Source organism: Xenopus laevis, chromosome 5S (assembly GCF_017654675.1).
Source record: "Xenopus laevis strain J_2021 chromosome 5S, Xenopus_laevis_v10.1, whole genome shotgun sequence".
NCBI classification, from domain to species: Eukaryota; Metazoa; Chordata; class Amphibia; order Anura; family Pipidae; genus Xenopus; species Xenopus laevis.
Window position 1 is genome coordinate 42613505 of NC_054380.1, and position 25284 is coordinate 42638788.

The following is a 25284-nucleotide window of genomic DNA, read 5'->3' on the forward strand; positions in this document are numbered from 1 at the left end:
TTTTTTTACTCCCACCACAGGAAGGTCATCGCTTCATTTTTATCAAATAATTATATATAATTGTGATAAACACAAAAATCATTAAAGGCTACAGCACAATTGTTCTTTGGCTCAAAACACAGATCTCCATCATTCACCATGCTTTGAGAAAGGGATATGAAACTGATGTGTGTGTGATGGAAATTGACATAAACCCCCTGTTTATTAGAATAAATTGTACTTCTGCACAGTACATGATAGGACCTATCATCCAGAAAGCTTTGAAATACAGCAGTCTTATTTCTATTTAAATATAAAATTCTTCCTACTGACTTCATATTAACTAAGACAGCATACATACTGTAAGTATTGATGCCAAATGAATTATAGTATTCTATTTATTGCTTACATTTTTCTTTAGTAGCCATAATGCATGAAGAACCACCCAGATCCCAAGCATTCTGGATTACAGATCCCATCTATGTCTATAAAATATACTTTACATCAATATATATATATATATCACAGTTTTTTTAATGTTGCTATGCAGTAGCTCAATAAATATTGCAGTTAAAACTCTTCTTAATGATTATAAACGCATCATTTTTTTTTTTTACAAAGGCAATGTTTTTCTAAAGCAATTTCAAAATATATATATATATAAAAAAAACCTCACATACATTTAACATAGTAATCTTGGGCAAAGACAAAGACCAAAGCAAACATATAGGACACTGCAGTTAAAAACATCAAAGATTAAGACCATGATAAGCAAATTCCCTTGAACTAATCAAACATAAATAAGCTGTAACACAAAATAACTATACTGGGCCAGCCAGTACAAGGAAGTTGAGAAAAACATTGCCTAAACTGGCTTTGAAGTCACCTGGGCTTAAAGAAGTGAGGTTTGCTGAGTGAAATTTACAGTGAAATGAAAGCAAATTTTAATCACTAACACAGACAAATATTTTGAGGCCCACTTATCAAAGTCCGAAGTTATCTCATTATTTTCTGAAAACGACTTCAACCAAATCCGCACTTGTTTTTTCACCTTAGTAATCAATACATTTTCCCAAAAACTTCCTGTGCAGGAAAAAAACGGAAAAAATAAGATCGTACAAATGTTTTGGATTTCCCAGCAGAAAACTCGGATTTTTTCAGATTTTTGCCAGAAAACCAGAAGCTTTTCTGATTATTGCACGAAACCCAGCGCAGATCAAGATATCTTCGGGACTTCTCCCATTGACTTATATGCAACCTCGGCAATTCTGAGATGCCGAATTTTCGGATTCAGATCCATCCATCCTCGGGATATAATAAATCCTAAAAAATTCGAGATTTCCCCCCCCCCCACTAAAAATTTTGATTTTATAGTAAAAAAAAAACACACATTTTTCACCTCCTTAGACTTTTGCCACAGAGATAAAACACCTGCCATCTGTATTTGTTTCTCAAAGATGCCTAGATCTAGAATATTCTAATGTCAATGGATGCCTTGGCTTTCATGGAGAATCGTAGATATTCTTTTCTGTAGTGGGTCAGTTGATTTTGAGGTACATGAAGAGATTATGTATGTGACAACAAACCCCCACAAAAGCTGAAAAATACTTATGGCACCTGAATTATGAAGCTTTCTGCACACTCGCCCCACTGTTTTTAGGTTGTTCTTTGGAATGAAAACACATGTAGTGTTAGATTTTCAGCTAGAGCTTTATGAACAAGTTCATACCTTTAACTTACGGCAAAGAGCATACAAACATTGCAGAGCTGCTTGGGCAGCAACGGTGCATTCTGACTACAAGGGCTAACATTAAACAAATGTTTATTTTGCTGCTCAGTACTCATGGCCATCAACACAAGTCAAGCACTTCAAAGACTTAGGCAAGTGTTTACTTGATATAAAGCCCCATACAACCAACCACAACACTATTCTATAATCTCAACCTGTAAATGAAATACCATGTATTACTATTCAGCTGTAGGATCACATGGTATGCCTGGCTTCCGCGCAAGGAAATAGTGTCACCTAAATGATTTAATCGTTAAAACATGGACCAAGTGTCTGTTACCCTCAGCAGACTTTTCATGCACATTGTCCTATATCACTTCTTATTCTAACAAACAGGAAGTGATCTTTCACCATAAATGCCCACTATTTAGTTTAAATTGTCAGTGCAGGACAACACGCAGCTCTTTCCATTCATTCCAACAGGGAGCAGATGCATTGCTACTGCAAGTAATGGTTGTAAAATGTGTACATTAGCCCTAAGTAGGAGCAGTGAAGAAGCAGCCACATCTCAATCCAGGTATTATGATTTGAAGTCCTCCAGTGTAGCTGCTCTTAGAGCTATGGCACACAAAGGATTTTTAATCATGACATCTTTTCAGGAAAAACACCATAAACCAAATGCCCCAGAACAAGAAGTAACCCCATGCCAATACTATTCTCCCAAGACCAAAGTAAGTGGGAACAGAGATCAGACAAGACATTTCCTCAACATCTATCAATGCTCTCTCCAGAGAAGATTGCGTCTATCAAAAAAAGTGATGCCAGTTCCCAATGGTGCCTTTGAATGTTATCAAGTCCATGAATATATTAAGACATGTCTACACTTACATATAGCCATAGGTACTATAGCAAGAAAGCTACAGTATTTTAATGACTCTATTCACCGGCACAGCTTCCACGGTTTCCTCTATGTTTGTCACATACAAATTCAAATTTGAATGCAAAAAGCAACTGAAAGGGCAACAGTTCTAAGAAGAAAAGGCATATAATATATATATATTAAATATTGGCATCTTCCAGCAGGTGTGGAGTTTTAACTCTGTGGAAAATCTTTCCTTCCTTGCTTTCTTTAATGTTACTATAGAAGTCTTTAGCAGAATATGTTTAAAATAATTGAATTGCAGCACATATCTTTTCATCCTTGCAAATAAAATACACACAGGAAGCTCCTGTCATTTCAATCATGCAAATTAAAAAAGCAAACGCAATGTAAATTTGTGATTAAAAGAAACCAAAAATGACCATAAAATGTAAAACCAGCACACTGTACAGTAGCCCAAACTGACAGCTGATACTTAAGTTACACAACACACAAATTCTCATAAAGGAATCAGGGCCAAAGACGGGCAGAATAAAATTAAATAGAGTGACTACACAGACATATTGCATATAAGCTGAATGCCTCCTTGTTTGCAGTAGTGTCTGCTTGTGTTGCAGGGAACAGTGGTTAGTTGCAAGGCTGCGCCATGATTCAGTGCCACACCAATGCTTTTCCATAATTCTCCCACTGAAAACTCTTACACCTATTAAATGTCAATTTAAAAACCACCTAAGTTAGATTATTTTACTCTTTGCAAGTCTTGTAACAGGACAGAAATGTTCAGTTTTAAGTTCGAATTTAACCTACAAGTGAAAAATAATAAAATAAAAGGCTGCCATAATACCAGCCAAGTGTTATTTTGTCATCTATGTGACATACAGCCAGTGTTTTAGTGCTTCTACTCCATGCAGCAACTGTGTGTAGTATAAGTCCACGTTGGCAGTAAAATCCTTACAGACAGACGACTCCATATCCCCAAAAGTGCAGTATAATGCAGTCCCTCCAATGCTAAGGAAAACTGTTGCGATGCAGAGCAGTACCAGCAAAATGCAAGATCCTCCACCAATTTCTTCTGCAATATATATATAAAAAAGTATTAATGGTTACACAGTTGGCACAATACTTGAATTATTTGACAGCAATGAGAGAATATTGCCTCTTTGGAGTTAAGAATTTAAATTGCACAGAGACACAGTTGGGGGCACATTTACGAAGGGTCGAATATCGAGGGTTAATTAACTAAAGAGACAGTACTTCGACTATCGAATAGTCGAACGATTTTTAGTCGAAGGTCGAAGTAGCCTATTCAATGGTCGAAGTACCCAAAAAAAAAACTTTGAAATTCTGCGTTTTTTTTACTTCAAAACATTCACTCGAGCTTAGTAAATGTGCCCCCTAATGTAAGAGGTAAGGAACAGGATTGTAGGTGGATCATGGCTTCAGCACAAATGCAGTTCAATACAAGGCAGAAAATATGAAAGCTGGCTTATATAACAGTTGATGTGTGCATTTTACAAGGGTGAATGCAGTTTATTATTGTTTCTTTTGCAGTTGGACTTGTTGCTCCTAAATTTTCTTTATGGCAGAAACTGTTTAGGATACAGGATGAAGTAAGAGAAGAGACAATTACTTTACTGTCTATATATGTGGGTGTAAGAAATCTATAAGTAGATATGGGGGCTAACAAACAGTTCAATATGAATGGTTGTTTTTTACAATATTTTTCCTGTTCATATAGAAGCAACACTTATAAAATGTGATCATTTTTATAATGTTGCCAAGAATAAGACCAGCCATATATGAGCAGTTATAACTGCTGATTTAGCTAAGCAATTATTGACCCATGTATGAAGACCTTCCAACCTTCTGTCTGATTGACATTTGCCCCTGAAAATCATCACATTGATGTGTTCCTCTCCTGAAGGGTCTCAGCATGATCTGATCTTGACTACACAGGTGCTCAAATCAATCAACGATCTGCTCGTGTAGACCTTGACAAATTAGTGGATCTTAAGCTGCACGGCCAGCTCAAATTATTCAGTCCTTCCTTCCAATCTAGCAGTCTAGGCAGGCTTCTTGGGGAAATTGTGCTGAGCCATAACAGTACCGGAGAATTTTTTTACATGGTATCATATTTGGCCACATGTTAATTAACTATCTCACAAAGGAAGGAGTCACAGGGCATGGTTTTCAGCATTCCAATCAAAATGTGATCTCTTAAAGGAGAATTTAACCCTTAACAAAAAAAACCCTACCCCCCTAGCCTACAAAAAAACCCCACCCTCCTCCCCCCAGCCTAGCTGCTAACCCAGGGAAATGCCCCTAACTTTTTACTTACCCCGGTGCAGATTCAGGAATCGCAGTTCATGGCAGCCATCTTTCGGGTCTTCGTGTCTTCTTCCAGCAATTTTCGTATATTTCAGCGCATGTGCAGTTGCTGCGAACCTGCTCCAGCTGTGCATGCACCACCACCATGCCAGTCTCAGATTACCGAAAACCCAGAAGATGGCTGCCGTGAACTGCGATCCCTGAATCTGTTAGGGGCATTTCCCGGGTTAGCATCTAGGCTGGGGGGGGGAGGAAGGAGGGGGTCTACGTAGGGTATGTTTTTTTTTTTTTAGTTAAGGATTGAATTCTCCTTTAAACGAATTGAGCCGGACCGATTGCAACCACTTATATCAGTGCAGGGGTCACTGCTATAAAAAAAGGATGTGGAGCTGCACTATTCATGTCACTGGATACTACTATTCTCTGTACCCAGATTTAGCTTTTACATCAGATGATCCCTATCTGTGGCACTGGCCCTTCCAATGGGCTCAAAGAAGGAAATAGGGGTGCCCAGCCTGAAGCCACTTTTTGTAACACCTGTAATATGCAGCAAACATGGATAGGAAATCCATATCTGTACAATGAATTACACAAGTCATTTTAATACTATAAGAATGTATATTGTTAGAGAAGATGCTTAAGTACTGCATGGACAAACTGTATGCTTTTCCATCCTAAAAGCTTATCATCACACTGAATGCTAGAACTGCTGTGTATAAATGAATATCAGTCTCTGAGAATTTGGCTTACATACTTAGTGATTGTGACATTTGAGACATTGGTGAGCTCCTTGTGACGTCTACAAATCATGGAGAGGACACAGAGGATAAGAAACAGTTTTTAAAAATATTATGCAAGCGCTGTTCAACATACAACTTCTTCAGGTAACAGGTATTAAAAAATGTAACTGTTACTCAGAATGAATTAGCAAAGCTATACCTGGAGTATACTGCAAACAATTATACCCCCTAGTAATTATCTGCAGTCAAATGTACATTATATGGCTAAAGATATGTGGATACCTCTTATAAATATTGGAACAGGCAATTTAGGACACAGCCATCATAGCTTACATCAGTGGTCCCCAACCAGTGGCCGATGAGCAACATGTTGCTCTCCAACCCCTTGGATGTTGCTCCCAGTGGCCTTAGAGCAGATGGTTATTTTTGAATTCCTGGCTTGGAGGCAAGTTTTGGTTGCATAAACACTAGGTGAACTGCCAGACAGAGACGTTTGTAGGCCGCCAGTCCACATAGGGGCTACCAAATAGCAAATCCCCAGGAGTTTTTCATGCTTGTGTTGCTCCTCTAATCTTTTTATATTTGAATGTTGCTCATGGGTAAAAAAAAGGTTGGGGATCCCTGGGTTACATAGATGCCACTACACTATACAATGATATTCTAGGCAGTTCCCTACTTTCTGCTTTGAGTTAACAGTTTGGGGAAGACCCTTTCTGGTTTAACCAGGGTAAAAATTGATGCACAAAATAAATGCCACACAGAAATGGCTTGCATAAATGGGAGTGGAAGAATTTGACTGGCCTGCACAGAGCCCTGACCTTGGAGGGCAGTAACTGGAAGGCCCCTGACTGCCAGGCATGATTGCCCAAACATTAGTGCCCAGTGTCGGACTGGCCCGGCGGGACACCGGGAAAAAACCCGGTGGGCCCCGACCCTCATGGGCCCCCGCCGGGCCAGACCACCTCTCTCCATTCACAAATCGGAAAGAAAAAACTGCGCCGCGCAGCCTGCGCATGCGCCGATGCGGCGAGTACAGCATCGTGCGTGCGCGCTGAGCGCGCCAGAATGCGTGCGCGCCGGCGCACTTCAAAGTAGGGGCCGGACGGGGAGGCCAGAGGGGGGCCCTAGACAGCTGTCCCGGTGGGCCCCGGGCCCCCCAGTCCGACACTGTTAGTGCCTAACCTATTATGTAGGAATGATAGCAAATCCCACCAAAAGCATTCCTTGAAAAGTAGAAGGTAAAGGCTGTTTTTGCAACAAAGGAGTGTACCAACCTCATATTAAAGAAACATTAATACCAAAAATTAAACTGTTTTAAAGTAGTGAAAATATAATGTACTGTTTCCCTGCACTGGTAAAATTGGCGTCTTTCCTTCATAAACACTATAGTAGTATAAAAAAGCTGCTGTATAGCCATGGGTGTAGCCATTCAAGGATCAGCTTTCACAGCAGATAACAGATGCATTCTGCAGAATACTGTTGTATTCTATTACAGAGTTTAACTGTTAAAGTGATACAGACAGGTTCCTATAAAAATCATAGGAACATGTCCATATCAAGGAGGTGCTGCACGCCAAATAATTTACACTAGAAGCCCCCCTCAAAGACGCCCCCAGCCCAGCGAACCTTTGTGAAGCCGACCCTCTGACACTGCTAACAGATCTTCTGCGTTGCGTTAGTGACGATGGGCTGGGGGCAGAGCTATCCTTCCATAGGCTGAAGTCCTGTTTTCATTTGTTATTAGCCTATGGAAGGATCGCGCCACCCACAGCCCATCGTTACTGAAACAGCACAGAAGATAATTTAGCAGTGTCGAGGGGTGGCTTAATGTAGGTTTGCGGGCTGGGGAGGCTTTGGGGGGGATTTTAGAGGATACTAGTTGTTGTGCAGCACCTCTTCCACGTTTGTATGATTTTTATATGAATGTGTCAGTATCGCTTTATGTATCCTGTTTCTTTTCTCCTTTTTCAGCCTAAATGGCTGCCCCCAAGGAAGCCTATTTATATAAACTATTGTAGTGTTTCTAAAGCAAACACATACCTTATACCAATGCAGGCCAATAGTGCATTATATTTTAATTACTTTGAAATGCTTTTTTTTGGTGTTTCTGTTCCTTTAATACCCTGGGTTTTGGAATGAGATGTTGGGATAGACTGGTGTCCAGATACTTTTGGCCATATAGTTTACTTCCAACATATACAAAGATATTATATTACAGTAACATGTCATGTCACCAAAGTGTTCTCTATACTGACCTTGGTCAAGAGTATCCTCTGTTTCTTGGAAACGTACTTTCCTCTTTGTCTGTTTCTGGGGTGTTTGGGCTGAATTTTTACTCTCCATTTCGCTGCGTTTCTTTAATATCGATACCAAACCAGCAGCAGGGCTGAACTGCAAAGCAATAAGGGGAAAAAATCAGCTAACATTTCAGATACAGTAATCTCACATTCATTCGTACTCCAGTGGATAAAGCTGCAACATGAACTTTTATATATATTAACTGGTGAATATCAAACCTTAACTGAAGAGATTGGGCAAAGCTGTGATGGCTAGTGATTGAGCCTTGGGTCTATAATGGAGTGCCTCATCTGGCTCTTTCCGCAGCCCTTGGTACAGCCATAAGAATCTTTTGTAACCCCCAGTCTAGGGACTGTACTTAAAGGAACAGTTACAACAAAAAATTAAAGTGTTTTAAAGTAATGAAAACATCATGTACTGTTGCCCTGCACTGGTAAAACTGATCTATTTGCTTCAGAAACACTACTATAGTTCACATAAACAAGCAGCTGTGTAGCAATGGCGGAAATTTAAAAAAGGCTATATGGCACAGGTTAAATAGTGGATAACAGATAACACCATTATGTTCTACAGAGCTGATCTGCTATCAGCTGTGTAACTTGAGCCTTTCCTCCTTTGAATGGCTGAATGGCTAGTGTTTCTGAAGCAAACACACCAGTTTTACCAGTGCAGGGCAACACTGCATTATATTTGTATTACTTTAAACACTTTCTCTTTTTGAGGTTACGGTTCCTTTAAATCTATAAAGAAGTCTAATTCCAATCTCAGAATTCCTTTAAACATACAGCAATGGATGGGGCCTGCTTACTTAGAACTGAAAAATGTGCTTGGAAGGTGAAAAACCCCTTTAAGCAAATAGTTCTATTATTTTTTATTATGTTTTTTAAATGATTCTCTTTTTCTCTAAATTAATAAAACAGTACCTTGTACTTGATATGATTGTTTTGCCACATATATGGATTCATGCAACTTAGTTCTTATTGGGTTTTTTTTGTATAATGGATCTTTACGTAAATAAATAAGTCTCAAGGATAACAGAACTTACAGAAAATACCTGTATTACATGGGTTTGTTGTCTACCTTCTCTATTTTACTAGCCACATACTTGTTTGCTGAATTATATTAAAATGATCCAAGTTATAAAGACCTTCTGAAGTCTGGGGTTAAAGGTAAGTTACTTGTATCTAAAGGAAAGCAGGAGGGTTGCATGTATAGTGCCTGTAGAAGACATATGCCATATAAAGCCAAACAGCACTAGCAGAGTCTTACAATGAACATCCCTGAATTTAGGGGATATTTATCATTCTTTGGCATCCCGATAAATTGGCTCACTGTTTTCTGAGTTTTCAGGTGTACTGAAATTCTTGCTCTACAGTGACTCTGCTTTGTATTCCCTGGGAGAGTGCACATTCAGGAGACACTGGCTCACTCTGTTGTGTTGGTGGGAACCTTGTATGTCTAAAAGCTTCACAATACCCGTGTGTTTCTGTAGGCAATGTATATTAATTAGCCCAATGCTTGACTGCTCTGTGTTTCTATTAGAATGTACAGTATAGAACCATGTTAGGTGGTTCTGGTGACTTTACATGTTTACCATGCCTGATTCACTCTCCTTGTTTCTGCAATATATGATTATGGACTACAGCCCTACTGTCTATACATTCTCATGTACAATGTACTGAACAGTTTAGCTTATTATGTAAAGTGTGAGGCTCTTTAATAGGCAGGGGATCCAGTTGTTGCTGAATTACAGGTTATGTCTTTTCTTTACTGCTGTGCCCCTTCAGCTACAAAATATAGTGCTTTTTATGTGAAAGGAGTGTTTGAATAAAGTACTGACAGCACAAACTCTGTAAGGTTGTGTTGGATGTTTCCATAATAAATCAAAACTTTTTCAACATTGCCCTGTCACTAGCTTGTTCTCCAAATGCCTGCCTACTTAAGTTATACTTAAAAACACAGCACTTAAAGTAGCCGAAGGCTCCAAAGGGGCAATTACCCTATAAAATTGCACCACAGCAATTGATGCAGGGCACTGTGCTGTATAGTGCTACTGTGGCACATTCAATGTCCCTTTGTGTCCACAAATATGCAAAAAATGATGTTAAAAAAACGTTGCAATGACGTTGCGGTTTCCCTCCCGCCCCTAATTTGCATATACAAATTAGGATTCGTTCAGCCAGGCAGAAGGATTCAGCCGAATCCGTATCCTGATAAAAAAGGCCGAATCCTGGATTCGGTTCATCCTTAATTATAAGCATTTAAAAATAAAAATTTTATTTAACCCTATTTATTTTCCCTCTGGAAATATAAAGAGATATCCAAGAAATTACAATAATGTTCCTGGTGCAGGACAACCCCTCCCAGTCTCTGGAATTTGCTGCAGAGTTTTGCTTGCACTAAAGGGTATATAAATCTGTTTACAGACTGTACATAAGGAAGACATTAAAAAGGGGCGTCATTGTGATGCTACTTCAAAAAAGGGCAATATACTAGGTAGCTGTTGTGCCTTTTTAGGTCATTTATTTTACCTTTTAAATATCAGTATAATAGGGGCAAGTGCTGTCCAAGATATTGCTGTGAGACAGGGCCAGATTATTATAAATCTGAAAACATATGCAGAACTTTCTTCTTTTGAACTCACCTGTAGTTTACTAGCAAAACACCTTTGGAAAAATTAAATGCCAAAAGGTTTTGCCGTTGGGTAAGCATTTGCAGGAGATAAATTGGATTATCACGGGCAACTAATCTCCTGGTGTGCCACTGCCCATACACAGAAAGAAACTTGACAAACAAAAAGTATCTAAATGTGCCAAAGTGCTAAATGTGAGGTAACTTGCCAACAGCTTTTTACGACTCCAATACACTAATTGGATCTATAAAGGTATGTTTAATAGATTGTTCTATACAAGAATCGGCAACTCCCAGATGACTAATATTGCTTCTGTCACACATCCAAATGAACTTGTTTTTCCAGGACTTAACAACAATATTTTTAACAACAATAATTCTAGATTAAAGGGGTTGTTCACCTTCAAAACTTTTTTCAGTTCAGTTGTTTCAGATAGATCACCAAAAATAAAGACTTTTTCCAATTATTTACTATTTGTGACTGTTTTTCTAATACTGAAGTGTAAAGTTTCATTTTTCACCTTCTAAAGCAGCTCTGGGAAGGGGGGTCGCAGATTCTTTGGGGCAAATTTACTAAAGGACAAAGTGACTAACGCTGGCGAAAATTCGCCAGCGTGACGTCATTTCGGGACTTTGCTGATTTACTAACGGGCGCTGATGTAAATTCGCTAGCATAGGAGATAGACTCTAGCGCTACTTCGCACTCTAACGCCAGGCAAATTTTTGCTCTGGCGAATGGACGTAACTACGCAAATTCACCAAGATGCGGATTTTAATGAATGTTACCTCTTGTGCCAGACTTGCCTTCACCACCTCAGACCAGGCGAAGTGCAATATAGTACATAGGAGTTCCTCAAAAAATTTTTTCCCAAAAAACGCTGGGGACTTTTCAGTTTTTCAGGGTGATAGGCTGCAAAAGATCGTCATTTTTTTTTAGGGTACCCAGCTTCGCCTCTACATTTCCTAACATATGGCACATAAACTATACACTGGGCACATGTGTAGGGCATTATAACAACTCTATTTTCTTTTATTAAGGTTCCCTGGGCTTGTGTAGTGTTATGTATTTGCTGCAACATATACGTCCATTGAAATTTAACTTCCCGCCGTATGCAAATTAGCCAACACTAGCGCAACTTCGATTTGCTTGCCGAATTAACGCTAGCGAAACTTTACCATCGTTCGGTGCCCTGGACGCAACTTCGCAGTTTAGTGAATTAGCGTTGTCCTGCGGAATTTTCGGTTGGCAAAGTGTAGCAATGTGTGTCGCTGGTGAATTTCCGGAGGTTTGTGAATTTGCCTCTTCAACTCTAAATGATACATTCAATTGATACATTTGTTATCTTTGTCCCTGCTGGGCAAAATTCCTGAGTTTGATTAAAGGCAGCTGTTAGAATTGATACTAAAAATCCCCAGATACTGCTGAGAAATGTAGCAACTAATTGTATCAACTAAATGTAGCAAATTGTAATGGTGGCCATAGAATCAAAGATCCGCTCGTTTGGCGACATCGCCAAACGAGCGGATCTTTCCCTGATATGCCACTAACGGCATGGCTATATCGGGGGTAATTTGAACGTTTGGCCGTATGGCCGAACGATCTAATTACGATGCGCCAAGGGGCTCCGACGGGTCGGTCGGTTAAAAATCAAACCTTCCCGATCTATATCGTGGCCAGATATCGATCGGGAAGACCCGTCGGAAGCCCCAATACACGGGCAGATAAGCTGTCAAATCGGTCCAAACGACCGATATAGGCAGCTTTATCTGCCCGTGTATGGCCACCTTAGGTGTCTGCTCCTGACTAACTGAGCTGCCAGAAAGAAACACTAGAGACACAAACATTAAACCTACATTTTGGGAAAATGGTAAAAAACAAAATATGGAAAGCAACTGAAAAAAGTCTTTGTTTATAGTGAACAATCTGAAAATGACTGAACTGAAAAAAGTGTTTGGAAGGTAACCAACCGCTTTAAAAAGTAAATTTTCTTAACAGGAAGAAAATCTCACAGACAAATCATAAAAAATAACACAGTGTATCAAATGTGATGTTCAGACTTGCCGGAGAGTTATCGTTCAGCTAGAGTTTTATATGATGATAGAACCTTCCTCAGTGTTTATTTTATTATAAAGGAGACATACTGTGTAAAAAAACAAGAATGTCCCAGTGCATTATACTATTAAATATATGAGGAATGTGCTTTAAAAAAAAGGCTGACATTGAAATCTCTAAAAAACCCTACCAGTCCCACCCATCTGTTCCACTTCCCGTGGTTTCCTTTCTCAGGTTGTGCAGGGAATCACTAAGAACACTCAGCAGTCAGAACACTGCACTATAGGGTAGGAACTAGGAACAAAAGCATGTGGGTAACTGAAGCATGTCTTTGCTTGTGTGACTGCAGGGTTGTGATTGGCTATCCCCCCCCTCCAGAACTGGAACTAGGGGTAGGCAGAAGAGGCATATGCCTAGAGCACAAAGGTGAGGGGCGGTCTGCCTACCTGTTTCTGGTCCTTGTCCCCCAGCCAAAGACAGGAACTGCATGCTCTGAAGCATGTGATGCTGCAAGGTATGTGCACGCTCATTCGCGTTGGCACACAGGAGGGGGGCTAGGTGGTCGACTGGGTTGCATAGGGCATCCAGCTGGTTTGGCCCGGCTCTTCCCCCTCTTACTGTGCAAGGACTGTTAGGACATGCCCATTTCTAATTTAAAACAGGTATTGAAACCATAGAATATCTATAGGGTACTCCAATAAAGGGGCCATTTTTACAGATAATGATCATTATTACCCCATTGTGAAACGTATGCTATACTTAAAGCGAGGACATCCTGTTTTGGAGCATCACAATTCACTACATGGGATGAAAATTTACCTTTTATGGTGTGATACTTACTTACTCCTCTTTACTTCATAGCATTACATGATGTAAGAAGTATATGCATGCTTCAGTTTCAGAGTTTGTGTTTTATCTGGATGTTTTATCATGAAGCTGCAAGTTACATTGGTGGAAAAGTTGCTTCTCATTACAACCTTTGGTGTTCTGTTGCTTCCATACATGTTGGGCAGCCACACACATTTTTATGTAATCAGATAGCTTGACCATAGGCCTACGGTGTCTCACCAATTTTACTATAAAAACTTATCAGAGAAGTTTTAACGTAGGTTAAAATAAAAATAATTAGATGTTTTCTTACATCCCATTCCTACTTCTAACACAGTTACATAGCCCTAGAAAATCAATCATAAAGCCCTTGTGAAAATATACTTTCAACCAATTCAAAAAATTATTCTGGAAGCCACTTTAGAATATCTGCTGTACTGAAGTAAATGGAATTACATAAAGGGCAATTTTGGTTAGCTTTTAGCTATGGGAGGGGGTGACATACAATTGCCTGAAACGGCAATCACCCATGACTGTCAATGGAAATCTTGACATACTGCATTTATATGTGATAATCACCTGTGTCTGTGTTTGGCTGAAGCACAGTAGGCAATGGAGAAAAGAACGGTGAGGTTAAGAGAAACTGAAAAGCTGGCTTCCACAAATGCATAGCTGCTCTCAGATGTATACTGTTTATATACTGTATATACTGAGAGTCACTGCACTAGTGTATTGAATTCTTAATAAATTTCATTCATGCTTGTACAGGTACAGGTATGGGATCTGTTATCCGGAAACCAATTATCCAGAAAGCTCTGATTTACGGAATGGCCATCTCCCATAGACTCAATTTATTTGGAAATACAGACAATAGTGGGAAATAATCCTTGTGTGAAATTTTGTATAAAGATAAAATCATTATACAATGCACCGGCAAAATGTGTGGTAAGACTTAAAGAGTGCCTTGGAATTTGTGGCATTTTGTGGATGGAAATAAAATAATAGTAGACCAACAGGGTCAAAAATAGAAACCGAAATGTATTCATGCTAAAAGCTACTACAAAGCATTTTGACAATTACAAATATGCAGATCAGAAGGCATTACTGATACATGTTTAAATAAACTGTTGGTTATAGTTTTTCTTTAGAAACTTAGAAAGCACAGCACCTACCTCCTCTACCTGTATCCGCTTTGCAAGTTCATCCAATGAAATGAAATTTTCCCCCAAGATTGACTCGCCTGGGCTTGGAGACATTTCTTCCTCAGAAAAGGCTTCCTCCTGAAAATCAAGCTGAGACAGAAAATTTTCACTGTCTCTTAGGTCTCCATTCAGCAAACTTGCTATGAATTCAACAGTTGCCCGTCTCTGAGCTTCCCTCTCAGACTCTGGTGAGCTTTCCTGATTTGCAATATATTCAGTGAACTCCAGTGCCTCCTCTTTTGTGCTGTCTGGAGCTAGAGAGTTGCTTTTAACAGACAAATCATCATCTTCTGCTGTACAAAGTTCTTCTGTATTGTTGGTAACTTGCTCAGGCTGAACAGTATTGTTACAATCCAAATGACTTCTCATACCAGAAAGATCATCGTGGGTTACTGAAATACAATCTGCAGAATCTGCACTGGTTGAAATTAATTCATGCTTCCCTGGGTGCTCTTCCTCTGGTTCCCTGGAGACTGTTTCTAATCGTAACACATCCTTGCAAAGCGGTATTGCTTCTGGTTGCAAGAGATTGTTATTCTTACCAGCATCCCCAACAGAAAATATGCTAGGATTAGCCCTGCCTACTGTCCCTGTGGACTGGGTGTGAGCTTCTGTTGTTACTCTCGAGCTGCAAATCGGCTGCTCCTTCATGTGGCCCAGCCTGGGCAAAGCTTCATGGCTCGCTTCTATGGAAATATCGTCGGCTGCTCTGACACTGGAAGGTGAGTTCTCTGTCATCGTTGTCACTGCAGGTGCCCTGTCTTTGCTTGGTGTATTGCCAGTTCGACTTGTTCTGTCTAAACATTAACAGGAAAACAGTTAAATGTCTTTTCTTTTTTAATGACATAAACCACTACAAGCTGGGACTTGAAAACGCCAAGAACTTTAGCCTTTATGATACACTGTATAGCAGCTAAGAGTGACTAGACCATAGCTATAATTAGACTTTAGGCTCTTAATAATTTATGAGATGATCCTTTTCTCCTCCTCTCCAGGCCACGTGTCTATTTGTTCATGATCAGATGTGTGTCCTCTCAGTGCGTGCCATTTCATGATACAGACAGGTCTATTTTACCTTTCTTTCCAGTAGGAAATCAGGTTACATGTTGTTCCATACAGCTTTTTGCTTTCAGTGTTTAGTCCACCTCAGCAGTCTTCTTACTACACTCAGAGAATACAATTCATTGGAAATCAATAAAGGGGGCAAATCATGCAGGCTGAATTTAGACCAAAGGTCAGTTTAAGTGGATCGGCAGCAATAATTCTAGTTTGCTGTCAGCCTATAATAGATGCAATTTTTCTCTGTAAGTGGCATGGTATAATATTTAAAAGGATATGTGTTAGTGGGAAAATGCTTCAGATACAACACTGCAGTATGCCTTATCGATGCCTGTCCCAAAAAGCCTTGGAGCCAACAGGATATAAAACACTGAGAAATGATTTTGCCCACACCTCTCTAGGCTTACAATAAACTTCAACAATCATTTCTTTTGTCTGGTTTAGCAAAATCAAAATTATTTCCTCCCTTCAGACCCCTCCTAAAGCAGGGGCTGGGGGTTATATGCATGTTAGTATTAGTTAAGTGCATATAACATATTTTCTTAATCCTTGGACCCCCCCCAGGATATTTGTTGGATATTTGTGTGAAAAAATTTTCCCACAGAACTGACTAAATACCAGTGTTACTTTCTCTTCAATAAAAATAATGGCTGCTTTAAATAAACCCATTAGGAGCATAACATTTTCATGAATGAATACTGTTAATTGTATGACCATACAATATAATATTTTCAGATCTTCAAATTCTGAAATATAATAGTCCTTCAGAATTGTATATACATTCTTTTTACTCATTCTTTATTACATATTCGTGTGCCATGTAACATCTTGTACCCACCTTCCTATGGGCCCCATTCTGTTGTATGAACAATACTAACAACAGGGCTTTCTAAATTAAAGGGGACCCGTCACCCAAAAAAATTATTCAAAATCCTATTTAAACACATTAGGCAAGCAAAAATGAACTTTAATTACACAATATAAATTCTTGAATCTTATTTCCTTCAGTCTGGGAATTCATAATTACAGCAAGCAGGCAGAAACCATTTTGTGGACCCTGATATTATGACAAGCCTTGCATCATCTCAATATCTTGTTTGTGCACCAGAATGGGGGACCTGGCTACACAATTAAATGGTGAAGAGAACAGCGAAATGTGCAACGACATCTAGGAAGTTCTGAATGGAAAGTGAAAGTAATTGTCTGCCCTACCTCTATGCCTAAGGCTGAGACAGCAGAGATTTTTTAAATTAGTTTACAACAGCTATGAATGTTTTAATAAAAAATAGAAATTGGATTTCATGTTTAATTTGAAAAATACTTTTATTATACAGATTTTTGTGTCAGGCTGACAGGTCCACTTTAATTTTAAATGTGCACATTTATTACTAATATTGGCCATACCTTTAAATCCTTATCCATTTTGGCAACCCATATGGTGAACGGATATGAATGATCAATATTAGCCTGAAAGTTATTTATTGGATCACAAGGGGAACAAGTAAAACACAAACATGACCTCAAGCAGTCCACAGCTGATAAAATTATCTGCATGGCCTAGTCAATGTATGAGTAAGCCTAATGGTTTTGCTCCAATGCACAATCTGGTGGCCTGCCAATTCAGTTTAAAATGTTGAAAAGGCAACCAATATACCAATATCTGCCTTTGTGTGGGAACATTTATCGCTTTTAGTTTTTAGGAATAATTTATCTATCATGAACATCAGTGTCATCACAAAAAAAACAGGGATCGGTTTTGCGCCCATTTTTACACCGTGCACCATGCCCTGCACTTAGTAAGTGCTATAGAAGAGCTAAAGTATTTTTTTAAATGGAAAAAACAAATACTATATCCCTAAATGCCCAAGTGTTAATTATAAAAGATAATGAAATAAGTTCAGTACTGCATAAACGTACTGTAATGACCAACCATGCATCTTTCCAATTCCCAAGATATGCCTTTCCACGCCATCTTGTAAATAAACACTTCATAAAGAATCTTTTCCAGATTACAATGCTTTGAAGTTATAACTTTGCTCTCAAAAGCACAAGTTACTCTTATACATACAAAAATGAATGGCAATAGAAAACACATTTAAATTTAGTCTGTATCGAAGTTTGACTGACAATCCCTACATAATTGCCTTGTGGAACTGAGATATATTCAAGAAAAATATGTCTCAGAGCTTGTTGGTATAACTCCACTGCTCAACTAATGAGGCTGATAGCTAGTACAATAACTGTATAGAGACATATCTATGTACTGGTGGTAACTTGTCTGGTTTTTTTTGTTTTGTTTTTTTGAGGCTCCTAACTTCTGTAGAGTATCAGAGTTGCTTTAAGGCATCGATGGGCTGAGTGCAAACATCTCATTTGAGGGCTCCTGCACAGTTCCAACAAAAAGAAATATTGTGGGAATACTGCACTTAGGGCAATGACCCAGGAGTGCATTAATTCATGTTATTTGTAGTCGTAATACTTTTCATGTCAGACATCTTTAGATCAAAATGAAACCTAGAAATGTAGAACCTACGGTGCTGGCATGCTGAAACTTTTGTGGCAGCACTACAGGTTCTGTGAACTCTGGCATATACAAGGTTAAAACACCATCTATTTGGCATCATTATGAAGTGCAATGTTGGACTGGCGTGTCTGGGCCCACCTGGGCTGTCATCTCAAGCATGCCTCTCAACTGTCCTGCTTTCTGCAGGACAGTCCCGATTCTGACAGTTCGGCTTGCAGTCCCGGTTTTCTTACTGAAATGTCCCGAGTTTCTCTTTGATCTCCTGCACTGATGCTAAAAAAAAAGCTACAACGTTTCTGAAGCTTAATTAAAATAAGAAGCTTTTAGGCAGAGAGCCCAGAAAACTAAGCAGCTGCACTTCGATACACTTGTAAAAATTTGAGATAAGCAAAGGAACAATTGCAACAATTTAAGATAAGCAAGTCTTTTGGGAGAACTGTGACTCGCAGCTGAAAGGGCAATTTCACCTTCATTAGCAAAACTGTTGTAACACATAAAACATGGCCCTAAAACTCTCAGAAATATGTTCAAACTTTCATAACCTGCCAAATTTTGTACAATGGACATGGTTATTAGGTAATGGTAATTTGTGGCCACAAAATGGGCATGGCCAAAATATTTTAATTTTCTTGTCCCTCTTTACATTTTTCCATTACATTTTTTTAGCAGGTGCAATAGGCAGTTTTTTCCCACTCCATGGCATCCTTATAATAATGCCTCCCGCTAACCCTTCTACAAAATGTACCTTATTGGTTTCTGACAAGCAAAGCAAGGAGAGGCTAGAAGTGCTGCAGAAGATCCTCATTCATGCTGCTAAAGACTTGCCTACTTATACTAGGAATGTATATGGTGCTATCAGGTACTGCAACAATTGCCAAAGCCAGACAGGTGACAGAGGACAAAAAGAAAAATGCTGCTATTGCCTTCCAAAAGCCTTCTTAAAGGAACAACTCAGTGTAAAAATAAAAACTGGGTAAATATAAAAAATAATTTTTTTTTTATATAGTTAGTTAGTAAAAAATGCAATCTATGAAGGCTGGAAAGACTGGATGTCTAACATAACAGAACAAAACTTAATGCTTTTCAGCTCTCTAACTCTGAGTTAGTGAGCAAATTGAAGGGGGGGCACATGGACATAACTGTTCAGTGAGTTTGTAATTGTTTCTCAGCATGCATCTTAAATTCAAAAGCAAACTGTTTTGACCCATGTGCCCCCCCCCCTCTGGTGTCTGATTGGTTACTGGCTGGTAACCAATCAGTGGAAACCAAGAGATCTGAAAAGCAGGAAGTAGTGTTCTGTTCTGCTATGTTAAACATGTTAATTTATTGATAAATAAGGTAAAACTGTCATGGGAGTTTGGTCAAAGCAGTTTTAATACAATAATGATACATTTTTGGATTTTAGTAAATAACCCCTGCGTGTGTGCCACTGAGCAACAGGCATCAGATCATCTTGGAAACCACTACGGAATGATTTGGGTGAACCCTTGCTGCAGTTGTGAACTAAGGGGTGGTTCACCTTTAACGATTAGTATGTTATAGAATGGCTTATTATTAGCAGTTTTTGAACTGCCCTTCAATCTTTTTAAATAGCTTTAGAATTATTTTCCTGCTCCTGACTCTGGGGGGTCACTGACCCCTCATGAGCCTCACAGGTTCGAAACATGTTGTGTGGCAATAAACCCATTATTTGAGCAGTTAACTACTGCTGTAGTACCTTGTTCTTGTAAACTCTCTTTTTTTGATTACAAGCCAATAAACCTGCCTGTATGTTTTTGAAGCTTGGGAGGAAACCCAGATAAGGGGAGAAACTTCTTGAATATAGTGCCCAGGCTGGGAATCAACTCTGGACCCCTGTGCCGTGAAGCAGTAATAAAGGAGTCATGATTTGTGCATGGCAGGTGAATGGTGAAAGGGACACTGCTGGGTTTATGTTTTATATTGTTGTGGAATTTACTAGTAATCTTTATAGTTAGTACTGTGTGTGGTTTATTAGAACAGTGCATAATCTCATATAACTCTGCTATACAATGCTAGAATTTCAAATGACAGGTGTGCAGGCTTATTTGCAAAGTTGACACACACTAGAACCACTTTGTACAACTGATCTCAATGCTAAAGTATAACTATATTGATGTTTTACCTAGGCGCTTCTACAACAGGCAGCTAAAAATAATCATACAATTTCATGGGTATATTAGGGGTTTCTGTGTTATATGGGCCTCTTTATCAAATTTTGGTTTGGAAGCCTTAGTTCCCCTTTAAAGAAAATATTCCTCGGCTTTATATTTGCAGTTTATAATGCTACATACTAAATGTCACCACTGTTACATCTATTTGTGACACATTCTTTTCTAACCCCTTAAACCTCCTGTTTTCATGCTCTCACACAGCTTTTCCCAATGCTATCCCAATGTTATTTTGGGAAACTGAAGTTTATCCTCATACCCAAACATGAAAAGAGTATTGAATTCACTGTCTCCATTTGATACCAACAGCAAATCCTCTTATATACCTTGAAATCCTTAAAAGGACATTAAAGTAAATTCTGAAAAAAGTAGCCTCTTTATAAAGTGGGGGAAACCCTTACGAACAACCTTCTGCTACATTTTATAACCCCTTCGCCAACTTGACAAAAATCATTTTGCTTCCAGCAAAGCATTCTATAATTTAAATCTGTCTTTTGAATAATAAAACTAATATCTGGTCCCGGGGTCGCTATGTTATCAAAGTATTGGATGACATAAAACTGTATCTTGGTGGAAAAAGCAATATAACAGCTCCAAAGTATATTGGTACTTCTAAACAGCCAGATTGTTCTCAGTACAAAACATTTGAATAAATTATCAATAAATACTAATAGGATATAGATTTCCTTTTAGATTTGTTTTGTTGCTTTATTTGCTTCATTTGCTTAAAAACAACACAGTCATTTTAGTAGAAAAGATCTTGCTTAGAAAAACTACTTTACCCCTTCAATACCTGACCAACGCAACCACAGCCCTTTAGCAGGGACAATCTGTGCCTCCAAAGATGCCCCAGTAGCTCCCCATCTACTGATTCACTGCACATGCTTTATGCTGCTGTCAGTTACTGAGCTTAGGGACCCACTCAAAATATTATAACATTTTAATACAGATAATTACTACATATCAGCACAGAAACCAGTGCAACTAGCATCAGAATTTAATAATCAGCCCTGTAGCATCTTATATTACAGTTCAACCTAATTTTCTGCTTGATAATTTGCGACAACCCCTAAGCTGCTCAGAGCCCTCTGAGCATAGGAGTGTCACAGACACTTTCTAAGATGGTGACCCCCTGGGACAAGTTGAAGTCCTAGATCATTGCTGCTTTTGAGAAACTGAAACTTTAAGCTGGTTCAAGAAGTATTTAAAATATGGCATTTTTAGCCACATTCATCTAAGGGCTTAGTTTTCCTTTAAGAAAAAGAAGATTCTCTGCAGAAAATATTCTATTTCAATATGTTTCACAGTATACAAAGGAATATCAACCATATATAACATGAGCACTCACTGCATTCTCACAAATTCTTAGGCGCAAACATATCAGAGATCGAACTAGATTAGCAGTTTGATTTTGTTTTTTACCATCTATCAAAAATATGAACGTTTTACAAATTGCCACTTTATTGTTAAAATGTGTTTGACTGGTTTGATCTGCTTAAGATTCTCTTTCTGTTGGACATTAGTGTTTAGTGCTTCTAATGTCTTTGCAAACCTTTAATCCCCAGTGCAAACCCATTCACGGAGAAAGTATTTGGACAATGGTTTCAAAGTGGAAAATTATAACTTGGTCCCATTAATCCCAAATTCAATTCCATATTATAAGTAGCTATGGTTACTCAAGGTAAAAATATACAAAATTCCAATAGTTATGGATTTGTTTATGAGAAAAAATATGAATTTTTGATATGTCACACATATATATAGATAGGTCAGTCATATTTAAATAATATAAACATTATGGGGCCGATTCACTAAGCTCGAGTGAAGGATTCGAATGAAAAATACTTCGAATTTCGAAGTATTTTTTGGGTACTTCGACCATCGAATGGGCTACTTCGACCTTCGACTTCGATTCGAACGTTTCAAACGAAAAATCGTTCGACTATTCGACCATTCGATAGACTAAGTACTTTCCCTTTAAAAAAAACTTCGACCCCCTAGTTCGGCAGATAAAACCTACCGAAGTCAATGTTAGCCTATGGGGAAGGTCCCCATAGGCTTGCTAAACTTTTTTTGATCGAAGGATTTTCCTTCGATCGTTGGATTAAAATCCTTCGAATCGTTCGATTCAAAGGATTTAATCGTTCGATTGAACGAAAAATCCTTCGATCGATCGAACGAACGTTTAGCGCTAAATTTCAATTCGAGGGTCGAATTTCGAAGTATTTTTTACTTCGAAATTCGACCCTTAGTGAATCTGCCCCTATCTGTTCTACTTTAAAAAGATTTTTTAAAAAGTGCAGGTTTGGCCCAGATTACTAAACTAAAGTTAATTCATGTTGTGACATCATGAAAAGACTAAAAGATAAACCTCAAAGTAGAACCATGGTCAATGTATTCAACAGCATGTAATACTAATACCAGCAAACTTGAATTTGAAATACCTGAATGCAAAGTGAGTTCGTCTATGTCATGGGTCTCTTCCAATCCCATTAACTGAAGAAGACCTTGGATTCTCAAAGACTTTTCAATTGGAGATAGCTTAAATATGAGAACATAAATATTGGCATAAATAAATATATATTCCAAGCTTTTGGTGATTGTGTAGCATTTAAAGGAGACGTTATACTAATTTCTACTTGGGGTGCCCAAAGTTAGACAAGTGACTACTTTTACTTACCAGACACCCCAGGACGGTGCTCCTATCAGCAGAAAATCGCACTGGCCCGGATTTTTTCTAGCGAGTACCACGGAGTGATACTCTTCCTGCTTCTTCGGTTTTTACATTTCCTGGGGCAGACGCATGTGCAGTAGAGCAAAATAGCGGGCTTTTTTGTTAAAAGTTTGGCTTTTCGCTCTGCTGCGCATGCACAGCCACGCAGGAAGAGGATCGATCTGTGGTGCTCGCTAGAAGAACCCTGTGCCAGGGTAGAATATGGTGTTCATTCTCCTTTAAAAGGATTCTGTCATGATTTTTATGGTATAGTTTTTATTTCTAAATTACACTATTGAACAAATAATTCAGTCTACCACACAAAATTTTATTCCTGAATTAGCAAGTTTTGAGTTGTAATATTGTTTTTTAGGCAACCATCTCAGGTCATTTTGCTTGGTCATGTGCTTTCAGAAAAAGCTTCACAATGGAACTGCTTTTAGCTAAGCTATTGTTTCTCTTACTCATTGTAACTAAAGGTGTCGCCGTGGGACTTGGATTTTTACTATTGAGTAAATTCTCATATCTAGATTGAGCTGCTATCTTGTGTCAGGGAGATGTTATATGGTTACCTTCCCATTGTTCTGTTGTTAGGCTGCTGAGGGGGAAAGGGAGGGGGTGATATCACTCCAACTTGCAGTGCAGCAGTAAAGAGTTACTGAAGTTTATCAGAACACAAGTCACATGACTGGGGACACCATGTCTAGCCCTGTGTTAGCTTTCAAAATAAACTATAAAAAATGTTTGCTCTTTTGAAAAACAGATTTCAGTGCACTAGTAACTGATGCATCAAAAAAAAAAAAAAACGTTTTCCCAAGACAGTATCCCTTTAAAAAGTGCAAAAATTCTTTCTAGCAAAATAAAAATGACCCAAGGTTGTTGCACATAGCGATAAAGCCACCCGTGCAGGTGATTCATCTGTACCTGTGAGTATATACTACTCTAACGGCAGTAAATTTGTATGTTTGCCAAATGTTTTAGCATGACATACATTAATACATTTTCACACCATTATATGTGATCCCAAGCAACTAGCATTTTATTGTCTAAGCCAGTACATTTTCACTCTTCTGAACCATATAGCAGAGTGCATCGTAAAGATGTTAGAGACATAACTAAACATCACATGAAAAACATATGAAACAAACCCCCAAAGTATGCATGATTCAAAGGAAATATATTATTCAAAGGAAATATATTATTATTAATATTATAATATAATTAGAATGGGGTATAAAAGTAAAAGAAAGCTTTAAAACTTTTCCCATCCATTTCAATGCATCAACAAATGGGGACAGTTTTGGCACACACTTGCTTGCAAACTATGGACTTGTAAACACTGCAAAATTCTATTGGTCCTCCAAAAGTAATTTGAAGCCCTTGGGCTTGGAAAGTTATATACTGAAAGACAAATGGCCACAATTGATTCATGTTTATCCCATTAGAACATATATTATAGTCGATGTAGAATTTAGATTCTTTGTTTTGTTCAGAAAGCCCTGAATCTAACCAAGCACAAATTCAGCTAAACAGACCAGTAACTAAAAAAATCAAGTAATACCCTTAAATAAGAAATTTTGAACCCCCAATAAAGTTTATTGTCACTTCCTAGAGAGTGGCCAAATCGCAACTATCTGGACTCTTAATTTGAGACTTTTTCTTCTCTCAGTGTTTTAATTTAATTAACGTTTATCAGTGTTCTTTTGCTCATTTTAAAAGATTCATTTAATTAGCAGTACAAGATAAATCTAGCATATTCTGTACCGTGTTGCTTTATAGTTTAAACATATAATAAACTAAAAATATAAAACAGTACAGATATAATACTGCTAGACGATTTTACAGTTGAAAAATTACAGAAACGTAGAGGCTCTTACCTTGTGTTTTGAAATTTTAGGCCTGTAAGGCAAAACAGAAGAGAATTAAATATACATTTTTTCTGAAACACTTCAAACAAACCTAACAGAAGCGCTACTGTGACAACTCTGCCTTTCATTCTAATATTAGCATGGAGCCTTTCCAGTTCTAAAATGCTATCATTGGATTACAGAACCTTGAAAAGAAAAGAACAGCTGTGTCATGTGCTACTATTTTATTGCACGTATTTATTTATTTTAGCTTTTATATTTGT

The 25284-nt window shown here is 38.3% G+C and overlaps 2 protein-coding genes across 2 annotated transcripts in view; one reads left to right on the forward strand and one right to left on the reverse strand.

Annotated features, from left to right (window-relative positions):
- Positions 1–495: 495 nt before the first annotated feature.
- Positions 496–25284, reverse strand: part of cnst.S (consortin, connexin sorting protein S homeolog) — a 52620-nt gene continuing 27831 nt past the window's right edge. Inside the window, exons 8-12 of the mRNA XM_018265248.2 lie at positions 25031–25052; positions 22885–22981; positions 14639–15465; positions 7912–8047; positions 496–3660 (exon numbers count right to left, since the gene is read on the reverse strand). Coding sequence (XP_018120737.1) covers positions 3455–3660; positions 7912–8047; positions 14639–15465; positions 22885–22981; positions 25031–25052 — 1288 coding nt within the window. The 3' untranslated portion in view covers positions 496–3454. The remainder of the gene's footprint in view (positions 3661–7911; positions 8048–14638; positions 15466–22884; positions 22982–25030; positions 25053–25284) is intronic.
- The window catches only part of LOC121394196, a 36172-nt gene continuing 26145 nt past the window's right edge, over positions 15258–25284 (forward strand). The window contains exon 1 of the mRNA XM_041564445.1: positions 15258–15390. The gene's annotated coding sequence lies outside the window, so the exon portion shown is untranslated. The remainder of the gene's footprint in view (positions 15391–25284) is intronic.